The 17,930-nt window shown below is 36.6% G+C and overlaps 1 protein-coding gene and 2 long non-coding RNA genes across 3 annotated transcripts; all 3 read right to left on the bottom strand.

The window, feature by feature from the left end:
- Nucleotides 1–7,330: 7,330 nt before the first annotated feature.
- LOC102800564 (uncharacterized) lies at nucleotides 7,331–8,972 on the bottom strand. The gene is made up of 2 exons (XR_438060.3): nucleotides 8,444–8,972; nucleotides 7,331–7,766 (listed from the first exon to the last, which is right to left on the bottom strand). It is a non-coding gene; the product is annotated as an uncharacterized LOC102800564 (long non-coding RNA).
- A 3,496-nt stretch (nucleotides 8,973–12,468) lies between these two features.
- On the bottom strand, nucleotides 12,469–16,685 carry LOC144349910 (uncharacterized). Its single transcript, XR_013420078.2, has 2 exons — nucleotides 14,855–16,685; nucleotides 12,469–14,543 (listed from the first exon to the last, which is right to left on the bottom strand). It is a non-coding gene; the product is annotated as an uncharacterized LOC144349910 (long non-coding RNA).
- Nucleotides 16,686–17,042: 357 nt separating this feature from the next.
- On the bottom strand, nucleotides 17,043–17,930 carry LOC144349913 (caspase-8-like). Its single transcript, XM_078008257.1, has 2 exons — nucleotides 17,850–17,930; nucleotides 17,043–17,388 (listed from the first exon to the last, which is right to left on the bottom strand). Exons 1-2 carry the CDS (start codon nucleotides 17,864–17,866, stop codon nucleotides 17,058–17,060), a joined length of 348 nt encoding a protein of 115 aa, XP_077864383.1. The 5' UTR covers nucleotides 17,867–17,930; the 3' UTR covers nucleotides 17,043–17,057.

Below are 17,930 nucleotides of genomic sequence, written 5' to 3'. Positions count from 1 at the left end.
GCACTGCAATTTTCAACCAGAGTGTTGTGATGAATTTGTTTTTGCGTATCTGTTGATAGACTTAATTAGCCGATTATTAGCGAATGGCTGTGTTATGTCTGTCATCGTTTAGGCGAGGTTCTGGACGGAACTCGACTCAGTGATTTGGAACTAATTACGAGATAACCGTCGCTATTCGGACTACTATTTCTGACAGTTAGTATTCGCAGTTATTAATGTAGTGAACGACTAATCAAAAGATATTACGTGTTCAGTACTTAGTGTGATTGGCTTTATGATTGAAGGTTACGCCCTAGAGTCTTTTTACTGCTTTGTAATTGGTTAAGGTTTTGAAAGTGAATAAAGTTGTTTTTAGTTGGTCTTGGCGAGTATACGAAGAACAGATGCAGTCCAGTCCTGGAGAGTCTAAGGCAGTCTTGAGACGCAGTCTAGAGGCAGTCTTGGGTCAGCCTTGCGATAATCTTGGGGACTTTTCCCCAGGGCGCTGTGTCTTATGAAACGTATTTCGTTGTGTGTGTCTTATTTGACTGTACAGTTTAAGCGACTTTCCTGATCCCGTACCTCAAAGGGACGCGATAGAGAGACCAGACGAGATTCCCCCCCCCCCCTGACACGTGTGGAGAACCTCGGAGAAGAAGAATTACCCCCTGATAGTGTATTCTATATAGGACGATTACTGGCATAAATGTACTGAACTCCATGACATTGAAACCACATGATTGAATATATGATGATGAAATAAATTCATTGTGTGGAGTTTGAGTACATAGTTATATTGAATTTAATATGTGATCTTGAATTTTCACTGGGAGATCTCGCGTTATACGTGAAAGACACGAAACGTCTAGCGCAGAAATCGAATGGTTTGGTTTGGGTTATTGGATTCGAAGAACAAGGACCCTTATACCGATTTCTGTAATTAGTAAAACTAAAATCTGGTGTTTTTGACAAATGTTTATGTTTATGTAACTTTATATACACGACCGAAAGCAGAATATACTGATATAGTTTCGTCCGACAATTGCTTCGCTGATCACAGTATAATGGTCATTATATATATGTGTGTCGTATTTTCTGATTGAAATCCCAACTTTTGTATTGTGTGTGATATAAGAAGAAAAGAATACTGTAAAAGTTATTTCGTTTCGTTTCGTTTCTCCGTATGCAATAAGCCGGATTTGGAATTTCGATGTCGTTCTTTTATAGTTTAATGTCAAAATGTCGACCTTTCAAAAGAAATATAGCATTGAGACTCCTTAAGGTAGAGGTGCAGTTTACCTGACAGGTATTTTAATTAGTTAATTAGAAAACCAAGATGACCTCTCTTGTCCATAAAACTATATATTTATGGAAAGCTTATTGTATGAATTTTATAATTTTGTAAGTATTTTTTTTTCATGGACACTGTATTCTATTTCTATTTCAATATGCATAAAATGTGCTTTTTTGGTCAAAAGTGATATAACAAAAATTAGCCTTTAAATCATGCTTCTGTTTTCTGTCAAAATTGGGTTACAGGTACATCTGTTTACTATGATGAAGAAAGTGTCCTCTTGAAAACTGTCTACCAGTTGTCAATTTTGCAGGGCAGCAGCTCAAATTTCACTACTTCAAGTTTATGCATAAATTAACACCAATGCTAGTTGTCTGTACGATTGTTGTAACACTGTTCAACCCAAAACAATGCCCCGACGGCGTTTTGAAGATAAACATATTGTCAATCATTTGTGAAAATTTCAAAGCAAAAGGTCAAAGCGTCTAGAAGCTATTTTTTTAAAGTTCTGGGATGTGCACTAAAAAGAAGCTGAGATAGTTGCTAATTTGCATAACCATTCACTCAGCAAGAAGTTTGCTAATGCTCATAATTAAAATGGCTGTAACAGTTCCAAATTTAAATGTATTATCGTTTTGTAAAAAGTTAAATATAGCGCATAAAAAGGAGATCCCGTCATTATTTTTTTCAACACGTTTCTTTGTTATTATATATGTACAGCCTTGCTAAATCTTGCTAAGCATTTAAAAAAGAGAACGTTTTGCACCTGTTATCTATATTTTAAAATCGTCTTTTGAGTATGTTCCACTATTTAAAATTCTACAAAGTTTTAACAGTCTATAACCAAGACCGTTTGAATAATAAAAAGGAAAAAAAAAAAAAAACATTCACTCCCAAGTGCCCACGAACCTGCATCTCTACCTTAAATAATAAAGTGAAGGCAGCTCTACCAACACAGAAAAAAGCACACCGTGGATCCACTATAGATACAATGTTCTGAAGCTCAATGTAAAAATTTTAAAAGTGGACAGGACACACACAATAGGCTAAAAACAACAAAATGTAAAATAAAAGAAACTAATAGTGGTCAACACTACTAGTAAAATAAAACCAAAATAAAACAGAACTTAGCTTTAAAAAAAGGGTGAACACGACGTTTCGAATTGGCAAGCCAATTCCTCTCCAGGTGAATGATTAAAACAGCTGGGGTATGGTACTTGGTAGAATATGATACTCCACAGAAAAGATGTACAGAATTGAAGACACTGAGGGCAGTGTTGATAATATAAACGAACGAACTGATAGAAACAAAAGAATTATCTTATATTCTCCTAAATATTGAGACCGTATGGTTTTGAAGTTCTTAGCACCTTAATCCAATATATTTCCTTGACCAGACGTTGTATTTGGTAGTGACATTGGTCAATGGCTTGGATTTTCATATTTGCTATAGTGTGGTCAGGTTAGTTATAGTGTAAAGGTACTGTGTGGTCATCATGTTTGTGATTTGTCTTGAACCTATGATTATTAAAACGATACCGAAGGGTTTGACCAGTTTGCCCAACGTACTGGATGCCACAGTTGGGAAGAGAACATGTGATTAAATATTTAACATTCTTAGAGTTACATGTCAGGCTAGTGTTGATTTTGTATTGTTTTTTGGTAAAAATTAAACAGAGCTTTGAAAATTATCCTTTTCATTAGCATGTTAGTCACGTGGACATGTAGTCTTACAACGAATAGACGTGCATGATGAAAATCCGCCATTAGATATTTGTATGGTAGACTGGACTTTAGCGCAAATGATTGTATCACGAATATTTCTGTTGCGGCATGTTTCAATGTCAGTCGGATATAAGAAAATTATTGTGAAATCAGCAATCAGTTTACGCTGCTAGTTCCTTGATCGAAGTTCGTTCTCTGCGTGATTGAGGTTATAAACAGCAAGCGAGTGTATTTGTTAGCGGATATAAGACATCTATCGGTAAAAATAAGCATATTTGTCAGGAGATAATAACCGAACGTAAGCGAATTTCAAACACAGATTGTAATAATATTTTACTCGCTAAACAATATTTCTCTGAACTCGGGCTAGAGACGAAATCACGCCCTCATTCGTCGAACTATTATTTGACCTCAACTTGGCGGACGATTCGCATATGATGATGATAACAATAATTACATTGGATGTTGCTCTTTAAAAATGTACAATTTTTTAATGGTGAGGGGAAAAGTTGTACCTCCCATTATACGAGAACAACCTGGTTCTCCACTAAACAAGTAATGGAAACAAACAAATTAGTAAACGGGCACTGTTTGGAACAAAAAAGTTCTTTCCTATTAAGTGATAAACGAAAACAATCTAGTTTCGAACGCCGTTACCGTTAGCGTCCGAGTTACCGAAGTTAACGAAGTAATACTGCGAATTTGGCACCACCTGCTTGCAAATCTATCTTTCGATTCCAGCGTACTGCTGCTTGAAAAAAATGTACCGTTTGTGCTTGCAATGCGAAAACAACCTTCTTCTGTAAAATAGTCCCCCTTTCCTAGTAAATTGTAGACTTGCATACAGTCTCTTGTTTAATTTTTGGTGTTTTTTACCATTAAATAATATAATATGGGAGTTTATAAATAGAAAAATACGGGTTAACGCGAAATAAACAAGAAACTTGTGACCCTTGCAAGGGTTCCTTTGTCATTAATATTAATGAGTGGTGCATGCATAAGTTTACATTCTTTCAGGATGGCCGTGAATAGTGGGCAAACGATCGCTAGCCCGCCGTCTCTGAAATGCATTTGCATTGTATGTGGGTCAAATTTAGAACAATTGGATAATCGTAGTAGACTATTCAAAGCTGACCAGAAAACGTTTTTTTTAGGTTTAAGATTAGAACTATGGCGAGGAGTCAACAAGTACACTGTACAAAGTTATTGTGAATCAGACCTTCCAATAAATGTAGTTCAGATCGACGACTATCAACCACAGCAGGTAGAGCAAAGGACTGAGCTATTGCGATTTCCGATGGAAGTTTTCAACAAATACTAGTAGACGCATGGGAAAAATTCAACGTCACGTGGTATGGTATTGACTAATTATATAAGCAAACGACAGAGCATACAACATAAATGTTGTTTCTGTAAATTAAAATAGTTCATAGGAGGTCATTCTTTTGGCACTGGTGTTGTTCAAATGTTCTATTGGCCATCTGAGGGTAAATGCAGAGGTATGTGTTAGTTTTACTATAGGGGCGGGACTTGTTCAGACTAGTGCCACCCTCTCTTTTACAAGAATTATACTAATACCGGTTGTCATCGCCCTCTCAAACCCGTCGACCCATGCCATGCCATGTTTTATAACACGTAGCCCCCTCTGAAGTCGTAGTTCATTCAAGGAAAAAAGTCACTCAATTCAGCGGAAACTCCAAAATTAAGTAATATTTAAACGAAAAAGAGAAAACGGCGAACGTATGCAAGTCTATCCTCGAGGCGGAGCTACGTCACAGACGTTCCACGTTGCTAAGACATGCACCACTGTACAATATACTTCTAAGAGCTCTGCGCGAGCTGCTGTGGAACGCCGGTCGAAGAGCACAAAATCAACTTTGAAGTAATCCTGAACAACCAAATTTATATATGTTAGACATGCTGGGTGATCTTGTTACACTGTTCAGGGAAGTCTCAACAACCATCCTAAAGTACAGTTTTCTGAACGTTTTCGGCCATTCTTTTCACCGTGATGGTTGCCAGGTGGTGAAAATGCCCGGATGTCCGCCCCGAGAATACGTGACGTGCTACAATACCAATCGGTCGTAGTCGGGCGCTTCCAAGGGACACTTGTTCAAGTTTATAGTCTTTTTTCGTGGTATTTCTCAACGACTTTCTAGTTCACCGAGTTTTTATAGCTATCTATTTAGATTCGCCATCTGGTTGGATTCCCTAACTAATTGGATTTATTCGGAGTGAAATCTTTATCAATTTGATTTGTTTTAACTTGATTCAATTGCAAGTCCAAAAATATACAAATAACTATTTTATTTTGTACTACTGTGCCATGATTTGTGATTTGAACATTTTACCTTATTTGAAATAGATTATTTTCATAAGTGGCAATAAAAATCACTCCAGTATGTAGCGCCGCCTTTCGTTGCCGTGGCCGTGAATCAGTGTAGATATTTTAAAGTTAAATCAACCACTGACAACGAAATGGCGGTTAATACTATTGTTGCGCAAAGAACTATGTGACAAGGAACGAGTGAACAATTGTGGTACAAATATATAGAATGAATTTTAGATAGTTGCCGTTGGCGGCAGGCTGCTTCGTTGATCACACTTGCAGCAACGATTGGCAGCTCATTATGACAAGTTGAAACATACTTTTTCGGATGTCATATTACACTATCTGGGTATAGGCTGGATTGTTCACATTTTAAATAAATATTATACTGAGCCTAATTAACCTTTGTGATGCTAAATGAAGACACAAGTTTGTATACTATGTAACATGGCACATACTTATGATAATAGTATGCAAATAGCTGGTATATAATTGTCGATCTACCAACTAATTCATTTTCCAGCTGTCCAGTTGATGTTTGCATATGTGTAGAATGGACAGCCTATCAGTTAGCCCAATCTGTTACCATGGAGTTCCGAGTCGTTTTAACTCATATTAAAGAATATTAAAAAAATTGCAAAAAAAACGCAGCTCATGTTTTTTTTAATGAATCTGTTATCAATTTGCTACGAGTACCATACGATTTCACATTACGCTCTGGCGTCGGAACATCGCCCCCAACGGAAAGTATGTTGAACAATTTGGTGATAACATAGCACACCCAATGCAACACTTCCTCAACAGACCGTGACTGAGCCAATTATCTGTCCTTCAATATTTTCATTTGACGTGTTCATATTTGTATTTATTTATTTATTTATTTATTTATTTATTTATTTATTTATTTATTTATTTATTTATTTATTTATTTATTTATTTATTTATTTATTTATTTATTTATTTATTTATTTATTTATGGATCAGATGAATAATTGAATTTTAAGTTCTAGATCCACCATTCAAAACAAATCAATGAATATAAATAATAAAGACACAGTCATCTGAATCGCCGATCATCATAGTTTTCAAAAATGTTTATCACTTTTCGATAATACGTTAAATCTTCAAAGTTGTGGTGCAGTGCGTGATCGAATGCCAAACACATGAGTAAACAGCAATTAGAATACTAGTAGAGTCAGACGTATTTAAAACTGTTGCGGTGGTGAAATGGTTTAGCAAGAGCAAGGTAGTAAACTTCCGTAAGATTCCAAACAATCACTGAAAAGCAACAGCGAAGCAACGCGGTCGGTGTATTTGTCGTTATCATCCGAGCATGTTGTCCACATTTAAAGCTGGGGGGTCGTCACCTGCGCACGCGCGGGAATTGAGTACCAAACGGCGATAACAACACACGCTAAAAACGCGAAGGCTCATGGGTAGACGCTTGTTTGTAAACAATGACACGCTATGGCCATCTGACACATGCACTGGTGACGACTCCCCCGCTTTATTATACTAGTAGACACTACTCAGATATGGAAATACCAAGTATTTGTTCATTTTTCATTAAATTGAGCTTCTGGCTAATATCTATTTTATTATTTTATTAAATGTGCCCACAATTGTGGTCAGTATGTTATACACGCACTTTGCATTCGACCTTGTGCCTTTACAAGATGTTGATCACAATCACTAACAGACTCTAACTCATGTCACGTGACTACCTATAATTATCAAAACTGTACAAATATTGTTTATCGACTAATATCTACTTAGCATGTTTAGCCTAATTGACCGGTTACGTAACTTTTTTATGTACAATAGTGGATTTATCGTTGAACATACTTGTTGGTAGCCGGTCAATTAGTTGCCCTACCACCACGTCAAGGTACATGCTATCGGCAGGGTGACCCGGCTGAACAGATCAGATGTAACGCTGATCTGCTCAGCCAGGTGGTGAGTGTGCGAAGTCCGAGCCGTCTTTTCTCTGCTTCCTTTGGTCGTTGTTCTTTTTCTTGTTAAGCCTCTCATTCTTCGCCGTGATCTATGGACAGCGCATAGGTTTTCGTTTCTATACTTCGCATAGGCTGTAGGAGATTTTTTTTCGTTTTGTTTTTCGTTTTTTTCGTTTTTTTTGTGTATCTTTTTTCAATGTTTTGCTTTTTTTGTGTTTTATAATTATTAATTTTTTTTTGGCTTTTTTCTTTTTCTATTTTTTTTTATATTTCATTTTCTAGATTTTTTTTGTATTTTTGTCTTTTTTGTTTGTTTTTGTTTTGTTTTTAAATGTTTACACCCATATGACGAAAAGATAGACATTTGATTTAAAAGGCAAAACTAAAAAAAGTAAGGAGAACATTGTTATAAAGCATATTCGAGAATTCACACTTAGATAGATTAGTCCATTTGGCTCAGATGAGGAGATGGTTCATAGTAGTTCTGCAAGAAAAAAAAGAAAAAAACACGTTTAAAGTATCAAATGTCAAACTCGAGCAATCTTCTGTGATGGTTGTTGTATGTTCGATTGTTTTATATTAAACGAATGAATTTTGAGTATGTGTTATGATGGCGCTTTTAATGGTTGTAAATGAACATGATGACCATGCGTCGTACGTTAGGACCACTGTACTGCAATACACAGAACACATTTGAGCAGTTAACAAGAAGTAACGGTCATATCTCGCCGTAATCTGCAACCATTACACATAACCAACAGTTTTACATCTTCTTCGACAGAATGTAGTTCTCCTCCCGCCCAGAAAGTAGGTGAAGGGTACTACTTTTTACATATGAGTGATATGTCGCTCGCGAAACTTGAGTTTCATAGAGTACATACATGTGTAAATCGAATAACGTTTATGTATTTCACTACTAACAAACAGTAGTCAGGCAAACGACCTAGACCATAAATTTGATATTTTCAAATTGTTCACTTCTCATATGTATATTCTGAGCTAGGAATTTTAGTGCGAATTATTTTTTAATACAAATTTGACACTGGTCTGCTCTCGTCTCTTGATATCCTCAGACGTGCGCCTTTAACAATCTTCTCACATGTGTTCAAATAAATCAAATACAATTCTATATGCTAACAAAACAACGATTGCGACACTCACCATTCCGTTTTGCCAACGTGCCGTCCTTCACACACTCACCTGTGGTACAGCGGGAGCTGTAGTTATTTATATAGGTTGTGATGCAACAGCGCATGCTCAGACATGAACAATACGGAACAAATGAACGAAATACGTATATGTTCAAAGGTTGGTACGGCAGTTGTACGATCACGTCACCTAGAATTCTATGGTCATACAAAGGGGTGGCAAATAACTGCATATAAATCATAGTGACCTTCCCAAACTGGGTCGCAGCTCGTGAAGGACGAGTACACAATGTTCATGAGAGTCATTTTTTCGGCGAATTACGTTGTCACAAAACATAGCCAAGCGTAAAGTAGGAACAGTTCACTGACTGTCTCACACTAAATATACAACGGTGTTACTGACAGCCTTACAATGCACCCTTGTTCCACAATAATAATTATTTTATCTATAACAGTGTATCCCTGATTATGCTGCTGTGTTTTTGATCAAATGTAACGTTTATTTCTTTTCTATTTCTCAACTCAGCTCATCCAAAATAAAAAAGAAATATTAAGGCCACGCCTCTGGCCCTAACCCTAGCCATCTCGTGTTATTCAGACATGCATATGCAATTATATTAGAGGCGCTGGAAGGTAAGGGGTAGGGCCTTTAGGAACTCGTACTCCTTTGTTACAGTAACATGGACCCGAAAAGTTAGTAAGTCACGTACATGGTTACCATACAAAAAGATAAAACACATAATCAACACATTTAAAAGGAATTATAGTGTATACAATACAGCAAGTATGCACTATGTGTAACACTAAATATATCCTATTTACACCAATCTGTGTAATGGTTTTTATAAAGGTCACCTGTTTATAATAGTGCATGAGCAGTGACTCCTAATGCGAGCAATATCCCATAAGCTCCTGTTTTTAATTGTGAACAGAGGCCAATCTTTTGGCACTGGATTTGGTCACATGTTCCATTGTATTAACGTCAATATAATAAAAGAGGATTATATATTAAGTGGATTGATAAAATCTCATTTATTAGCAAGAGCAAGGATTGGTCTTTCAGTTATTGTTAACAGATCGGCAAGGTACCTTAGTTTACTCGCATCATTGTCGAGAATATTCAATTTTCAATTTTGACAAATAAATCCAGATCCTCAAACTACACTACCAGAATCACCACGCACTAGTCCGAATCCGTCAGAACTCATTCTTTCTTTCTATTTTTTCAAGAGCAGGAATGGTAATCGTTTCCGTCACAACACGTTAAGGTATATTATCGGAAAAGTGGAGAAGGAAACTTCAAAATATGATTTGGTGTAAGGGTTCCATGCCATCTGGCGACAATGCATACAAGACATCTCATTATGCGACTCAAATACACAAGACATCTATATTTTATTTCTAAATGTAAATTTCTAAATTTTTCCATATTACGTTTAGCATGACTGGGAACTCAAACGAATAAAGAATGACACGTTCTGTCAAATCTAGGAGTTACCATCGTGAACATGCCCCAGGGAAATAACTTGAAATTGTCATCGAGTTTACCTTGTTTTTATATTGTTCGCGGATAGTTTCAAGTGGGGCTTGGGAATCCAAAATATCTAGCACAGATACAATTGTGTTGGTTTATTTTATGTTGCGTAGGTAGGGAGTTACACCCGAAAACGAATGTGTAAACAAAAGACACATTTTTCGATGTCATGTTACACTAAATAAAACTTTAAATGTTAGTCAGTTTATTCATGAAAAATAACAACATGAAGATATTTGATATGTTCTGATATAGATTTTGGCGTCATAAATGGTTTCATCCCAAACGTGTTACGTATTATAGGAATAACCGTGGCATTGAATATCCCATAGTTGAAGTACACAGGTATGTACCGCTGTTTTGACCCCATTTTCACGGTCATGCAGAACTAGTTGACCCCAATTTTAATATTTCCGGCCATTTTAGCAAAATTAAGAATTTTCTTTAGCGAGAAACGCTAATTTTTTAGCCATAAAGCAGCCCCAACGTCGATCTTTATGCGTCTACTCTACTTTCAACTGGCCACGGAGCACTCCCACCTCAAATCCAGGTGAGAACCACCCCCGGTCCAATTACTAGTGTCTGGTATCAAGTCATTCAACGCGTCGACACTAGCAACATATTTATGGTGCAAATGGCCATGGAAAGGATTGGAGAAATAACCGCAGCAACATTTAATCAAAGTGACCTTCCCAAACTGGGTCACATAGCTCATTGGACGAGTACACGATGCCAGTGAGTCAGTTTATTTCGGCGAAATACGTTGTCACAAACATAACCGAACGTAAAGAGGAAATATTTCACTGACTGTCTCATACTAAATATATAATGATGTTACTGACAGCAAAGTTCAGTCTGGCAGTGCAGCCTTGTTCCATAATAATAAGTACTTTATCTATCTATCTATCTATCACAGTGAATATGCTGCTGTGGTTTTGAATAAATGTGACGTAGAAGATAAACTGTGTCCCACACTTAATGGACAATGGCGATATTGATAGCATATCAGAAACCTCGTTCCATAATTATAAAACAGTTAACTAATTCACCTGACACTGACTTAATCAGTGGCAGCGGCACGGGGGGGGGGGGGGTTGGCAGTGAGCTCGAAAAAATATGTTGGGGTGGGTTTGGTCGCCTTTCCTAAAACCTTTGTGTCATCGAAATTTGCTCCTCAAAATGCAGAAAATAGCGTTTTAAGGGGGAGCATGCCCCGGACCCCCTAGCAAGGTCGCGCCTTCGGGGCAAGGTTGGTGTGCAGATCTCGCCCCCTCATGCAACATTTCGTGCCGCCGCCTCTGTTGATATGCTGCTGTGATTGTTATCAACACATTCCTATTAAATGTGGCGTAGGATACACTCCATTTATTTGTTCTCTATTTCTTAACACGGTTGTCCTAAATCGACCAAATCAGTGGATTTATTCGTGACAAATAACCAGCATCAAGATATTGTTCTTCATTTATTCACTCAGTCATTCTAAATCAGAATTTATGAAAAGCCTGCTATCAAAGCAACTATCATCTGACCTAATTGAATACCAAGATATGAACGCCTTGTCAATACAGTTCCCTTGCATGGAACCCAATTGGTTGGTTGGTTTTGTAACACGGAACGCAATTGGTTGGTTAGTTTCGGACAGCGTTACTCTATAAAGGATATAAAAATATCTATCATGTCAACGCATCGAAACTACCAAAGGGGTCATAGTGCATAACTCACCTCCAGCAGAAAGCCCTGTGTAAACCACATAACAATCTGTATGAATGACCTTTATATAACACCACTTACTCATAGCAGTCACTTTTTGTTTTGTCAACCCTAATGCAGTCTACATTTACTGCAAACTCTATTTAAAGGCCACTGTTTATCGTGACTAGACGCCATACTTTTGACACTGGTCGAGTCAAAAGAAAGATGTCGGCATTCCCATTTATTGATAAAGAATTGAAAAAAAACGCAACGAGTTACAGATAAGTTTTGTCTATGTATAATAAATGTGAACATTGATTGCGATCATATTTCTATGATTATGATACGTATACCAATTAAACCTAATATGATATATTTTATGCTAATTGTGTTTTGCATGTTTAGTCTAATTGAACCGTAGTTGAATGAGTACAATTTGGGTCTACTTGCTATCAATAGCAAGACATGTTGGTTACTTCAATTCACAAAGTATGACTTTTCATAACGGATCAATTAGTTGCCCTACCACCACGTCAAGGTACATGCAATTGGTAGGGTTACCCAGTTGAGCAGAGCAGCATTTGCGTTTCTGGTGAATTCATCACACTGGTAATTCGATGGACAAATGACTTCTCATCGGAGCTGCTCTGCTCAACCGGGTTAGAGTGTGTGAAACTTTGCCATGCTGGTAATAACTGATATGTTTATGTGGTATGTTTAGACGTTCCAGTTGTCCACGTTGAGCGTTCATGTTCTTCTTGAAATGTGGGACGACCGGCTTTGGTTGCCCTACCACCACGACAATGGTAGGGTTCTCCATACTTGTAGGGTTTCCATGCAAGTTTTTTATCTTCTGTTCGCCATACTTGGCAAGTTTTTGTTCATCTTATGTTCGCCGTACTTGGCAAGTTTTTTATCTTCTGTTCGCCATACTTGGCAAGTTTTTGTTTATCTTATGTTCGCCGTGCTTGGCAAGTTTTTTTTATCTTATGTTCGCCATACTCGGCAAGTTTTTTTTTTCTTATGTTCGCCATTCTTGGCAAGTTTTTTTTTTTTATCTTATTTTCGCCATACTTGGCAAGTTTTTTTTTTGTTTTATGCTCGCCATACTCGGCAAGTTTTTTGTTAGGTTATGTTCGCCATACTCGGCAAGTTTTTTGTTAGGTTATGTTCGCCATACTTGGCAAGTTTTTTTTATAGGGTCGCCATTCTTGGCAAGTTTTTTTTATTGATTCGCCATACTTGGCAAGTTTTTTGTTGTCTTATGTTCGCCATTCTTGGCAAGTTTTTTTTATATAAGTTCGCCATACTTGGCAAGTTTTTTTTTTTTTGTAGAGGTTATTTTATAGGTTCGCCATTGTTGGCAAGTTTTTTTTATCTTATGTTCGCCATACTTGGCAAGTTTTATTTCATCTTATGTTCGCCATACTTGGCAAGTTTTTTTTTGTTTTATGTTCGCCGTGCTTGGCAAGTTTTTTTTTTATCGTATGTTCGCCATACTTGGCAAGTTTTATTTCATCTTATGTTCGCCATACTTGGCAAGTTTTTTTTTTATATAAGTTCGCCATAGTCGGCAAGTTTTTTGTTAGGTTATGTTCGCCATACTTGGCAAGTTTTTGTTCATCTTATGTTCGCCGTGCTTGACAAGTTTTTTTTATCTTATGTTCGCCATACTTGGCAAGTTTTTTGTTTGTTTTATGTTCGCCATACTCGGCAAGTTTTTTGTTAGGTTATGTTCGCCATACTCGGCAAGATTTTGTTAGGTTATGTTCGCCATACTTGGCAAGTTTTTTTTATAGGGTCGCCATTCTTGGAAAGTTTTTTTTATTGATTCGCCATACTTGGCAAGTTTTTTGTTGTCTTATGTTCGCCATTCTTGGCAAGTTTTTTTTTATATAAGTTCGCCATACTTGGCAAGTTTTTTTTTTGTAGAGGTTATTTTTAGGTTCGCCATTGTTGGCAAGTTTTTTTTTATCTTATGTTCGCCATACTTGGCAAGTTTTTTTTTTATAGAGGTTATTTTATAGATTCGCCATACTTGGCAAGTTTTTTTTATAGAGGTTATTTTATAGGTTCGCCATTGTTGGCAAGTTTTTTTTATCTTATGTTCGCCATACTTGGCAAGTTTTTTTTTTTATAGAGGTTATTTTATAGATTCGCCATACTTGGCAAGTTTTTTTTTTTATAGAGGTTATTTTATAGATTCGCCATACTTGGCAGGTTACTTTTTCTTATGTGTGCTATACTTTGCACGTTCTGTCTTAAGTTCACCATTTCTGGAAAGTTATTTTCTTAGGTTTGGCAGGGTACTTTTATTACGTGTACTATAATTGGCAGGTATGTTTCTAGGTGCTTGGCATATATTTTTTTTGCACTAAACTTGAAATTTATAATTGAGTGCGTTAATTATAGCCATAAGCTATATTTGTTACAATTTGTTACAATTGCCAAACTTGTGTTTCTAATAATTTCTAATAATTATTTATCTAATTATCTCATTATCTATCTGTTTTATTATCTATTATCCATTGTACTTAACCATTACCTAGAGACTAGATTTATGTTTCATGTGATAAAAGTTTTCCGAATGTATTTATCAACGATCTGAGCAAGAATTGGTTTTCCTATTATTGTAAACAAATCGGCAAGGTACCTTAGTTTACTCGCATCATTGTCGAGAATATCTATTTTTTCCATTTGGACAAACAGATCAAGGCAATCAACTATATTACCAAAATCATCATGCTCTAGCCCGGGGCCAGCAGTACTGATTCTTTCTTTCAACAACAGGAAATGTAATCGTTTCACATCATTCTGAGGCATATCATCGGAAAGGCTGAGAAGTAAACATCGAAAATTGTTTGGATGTAGGGGTTCCATGTCATTGCTGCAAATGATAAAAAAAGAAAACATTTTACCTGGCAAGTAATGTTATGATGAATTAATGGTGGAATGTGGTGGACCTCAACATCCATGAACTATTTTGCTGTCAAAATAACGTGGCACTGTAAATACTAGTAAACAAATTCCCTAACGACGGGGACAATGCGGGGCAACTTAATGAGGAGTCTGCACTTGTCAGACGAAATTTACGTTCAGTGTCAGCTAGAGGCTGCCAGCTTGACCATGAAGTGACGTCATGGCGTGTAGTTAACATTAATTTCACGGATAATATACGACAAGGGTGGTATAGCTTACCTAGTATTGGCATGTGGTCTGTATGCAGCTTCAGCTTCACACACTCAATGTAATGGTGAATACTGACAAGGCTGTAAAGTAATATACTGACAGCCAGCCAATACCGCACAAGGACCACGCATTTATAATTAGTAGGTGGAACATCACGCTTTCAAGGCATGGTAACACAACATATGTGTATTCTCTTTGTAAAACTCGTTTTTGAACTGCGCATGCTCAGTAATGAATACAGTCCATATTCCGGTTGTTGTATTTATGTATGTTGTGAGTGTTTACCTTTTTGGATTAACTCAATTTTGGTGCAACAATTTGTAAATTCGTTTGTAATTTATTTATTTCGTTGGTTGTTTAGTCAAACATTTTTACTTGCCCAAATTGTGAAAATGTGTTATTCTTTCTTGTTGATTCACTATGCAATTATATTAATATAATCATATTATGAATATTCATAAAAGTACAGCTCAACTTAATAGATATCTTTGTGTGAAACATTCATAATTGATAATTTTGCGGACATAATCGTGTTATCACAAAAATATCGTTAAAATGTATATAATTCGAGTAAAAAATAGAGCATATCTGTTTAGGAGTTTTCTATATTATCACGAGAGATACAGAAGGTTATTTCATTTCATGTCCGGACATACAGGTCATCGTTCACAGGGAATGTAAGTAGTGTTCTGTCAGTATTAAACATTATAGTCTTCGTGTAACAATACAAGTAGAGTTTTTGTTTTCAATCCGTGAAAGAGAACACGCTTGCAAATGGTTAACTGTTGCTGTGGAGTACGCACGTATCGGGTCTAAAAACAGAAAATGGGAAAACTCGCGCCTCGATGTGACCTACATGAAGTGAGCACGTAATTTACAGGGTCTACAAATAGAAAATGGGAAAAACCGCGCCTCGATGTGACCAGCATTAAGTACGCACGCCATCTATAGGGTCTAAAAATAGATAATGGGAAAAACCGCGCCTCAATGTGACCAGATGATTCGTGATTGTAATCTTTCAAGCAATTACGGTGATCGAACAGGTAATGTATCAGACAGTGAACGCACTTTCCCCGCGTCTATTGTCTGGCCGTCTTGATCTAGAGGCGTGATGACACGACAGTAGTCACCTTATAAGCATATTATAAATTATGACGGGTAGGCAGACCACTAGAAATGCAACATACATGTGACGTCAGAGATTGTATGTCTATTTAATTAGCACGTTATTCGACAGAAATAACGATTATATTCAGCCAAAGAAAATTAACAAATGATAGATACATAATGAAAATTCTATCCAACAAATATCTATACACACAATCACATAAACAAAGAAAATGCAAAATAATTGTTATTTATTATATTCACATTTTATTCTTCTGTTTTTATTGTTGATTAGCATGTTTAGTCTAATTGATCAATTACTGACATAATACTGAATTATTTTGTAAGTATTGATCAATTAGTTGCCCTACCACCACGTCAAGGTACATGCTATTGGCAGGGTTACCCAGTCGAGCAGAGCAGCGTTGGCGTTGCTGATGGATTCAATGATACTAGTAATTCTCATTGCGGCTGCTCTGCTCAACCGGGTTAGAATGTGTGAAGCATCGGTGTTCTAGCGCTGACAAGTATAGGTGGTATGTTTGGTCCATCCAGTTGTCATAGTATAGTGTTCTTTGTCGTTGTTCACCACACGACGACCAGATTTCGTTGCCCTACCACCACGTCAAGGTACATACCGCGGCAGGGTTTTTTAAAGAGGCAATATTGACAACTCAAATATTTTTTCGAAAAAAATATTGTTCGACACTGTACGTTGACGTACACTGGACGATGATTTTTCGTAAGTTAAAAACGTTGTTTTAGCAGCACATAATATAGTATTTTTTTGAAAAATAATGAATTTCGAAAAATGAGCATGAGTTTGAATTAGTAGTACGTCAACGTACTATTAATTCTGAATACATGTACATTTGCGCACTTCATGATTTTAACAAACGAATACTTGTTATGTGCGTGAACATAACAACGTTTTCAACTTACGAAAAATCATCGTCCAGTGTGTGCGTCAACAAACAGTGTAGAACGATATTTTCCAAAAAAACTCAAGTTATCCATATTCACTTTTTAAAAAAAGTAACCTTGTTTATAAAAACAAGGCGGTTGGAGTATAGCAGTCTTATTATGCAGTATACTCGATAAATTGCTAAACGTGTGCTTCTAGCACGAACGAGTTCCGAATAAAGTCATCAACGTCCCGTGCAAGACTTTCACATTTAATTACTCTAAACAAATTCGCAAGATACCTCAATTTGATAACATCATTAGCGAGCAAATCTAGTTTCTCCATTTGGACAAAAATGTCTAGCCCGTCAACAATATTACCAAAGTCGTTGTGGTCTAATCCGTCTTTTGAATCCGGTGGTGTTTTCAAAAGTAGAAAATGCAACCGTTTCACGTCATGCTTACGCATATCATCGGAAAGGTTGACAAGGAAAGCTCTATATAGGCTTGGGTGTAAGGTGTTCATTCTGGCGCTGTAAATACAAAAAGAAACAGTACAATCAATGATACACCAAATGATACATGCACTAGAACTTAATATAAGTGTAATATATAAAAAGAGATCAACACACAAACTCCCGAAACATAACGTGTCTAGTACGTTAACCAAGCCTTGTTTTAATGACTATTAATTAAAAATAACAGTTTTATAATGAATTTTAATAGTAGTGTACACTAACGTACACAACACAAAATTGCTACTGTGTCTACTAAGGCAACAATACATTGTCGCTCAAATAATGGTGGGTCATAATGCAGAGATTTAATCGCGGTTGTCAGTACCGTGCCGTTTATGGCTATGAATTATTAAGGATCTCTGAACTTGAATCTTATCAGTCATAAAAATTAAAATAATAAATGCACGTTGACGGCGGCTGGGGCTAAGTTGCTCACAAATGTCGATGCGAGTAGGAAACGAATTGTCATTACTAACCTTAATACTTCACACATTCTGAATGGACTGCGTATAGAGTGCTTGTAATCCACTTATATAGTCTAGCGGACAGTCAGTACT

The sequence above is a fragment of the Saccoglossus kowalevskii genome, chromosome 19, assembly GCF_978046115.1.
Source record: "Saccoglossus kowalevskii chromosome 19, keSacKowa6.1, whole genome shotgun sequence".
NCBI lineage: Eukaryota > Metazoa > Hemichordata > Enteropneusta > Harrimaniidae > Saccoglossus > Saccoglossus kowalevskii.
The sequence above is the reverse complement of the archived record's forward strand: the minus strand, read 5'-3'. Positions and strand labels throughout refer to the sequence as shown.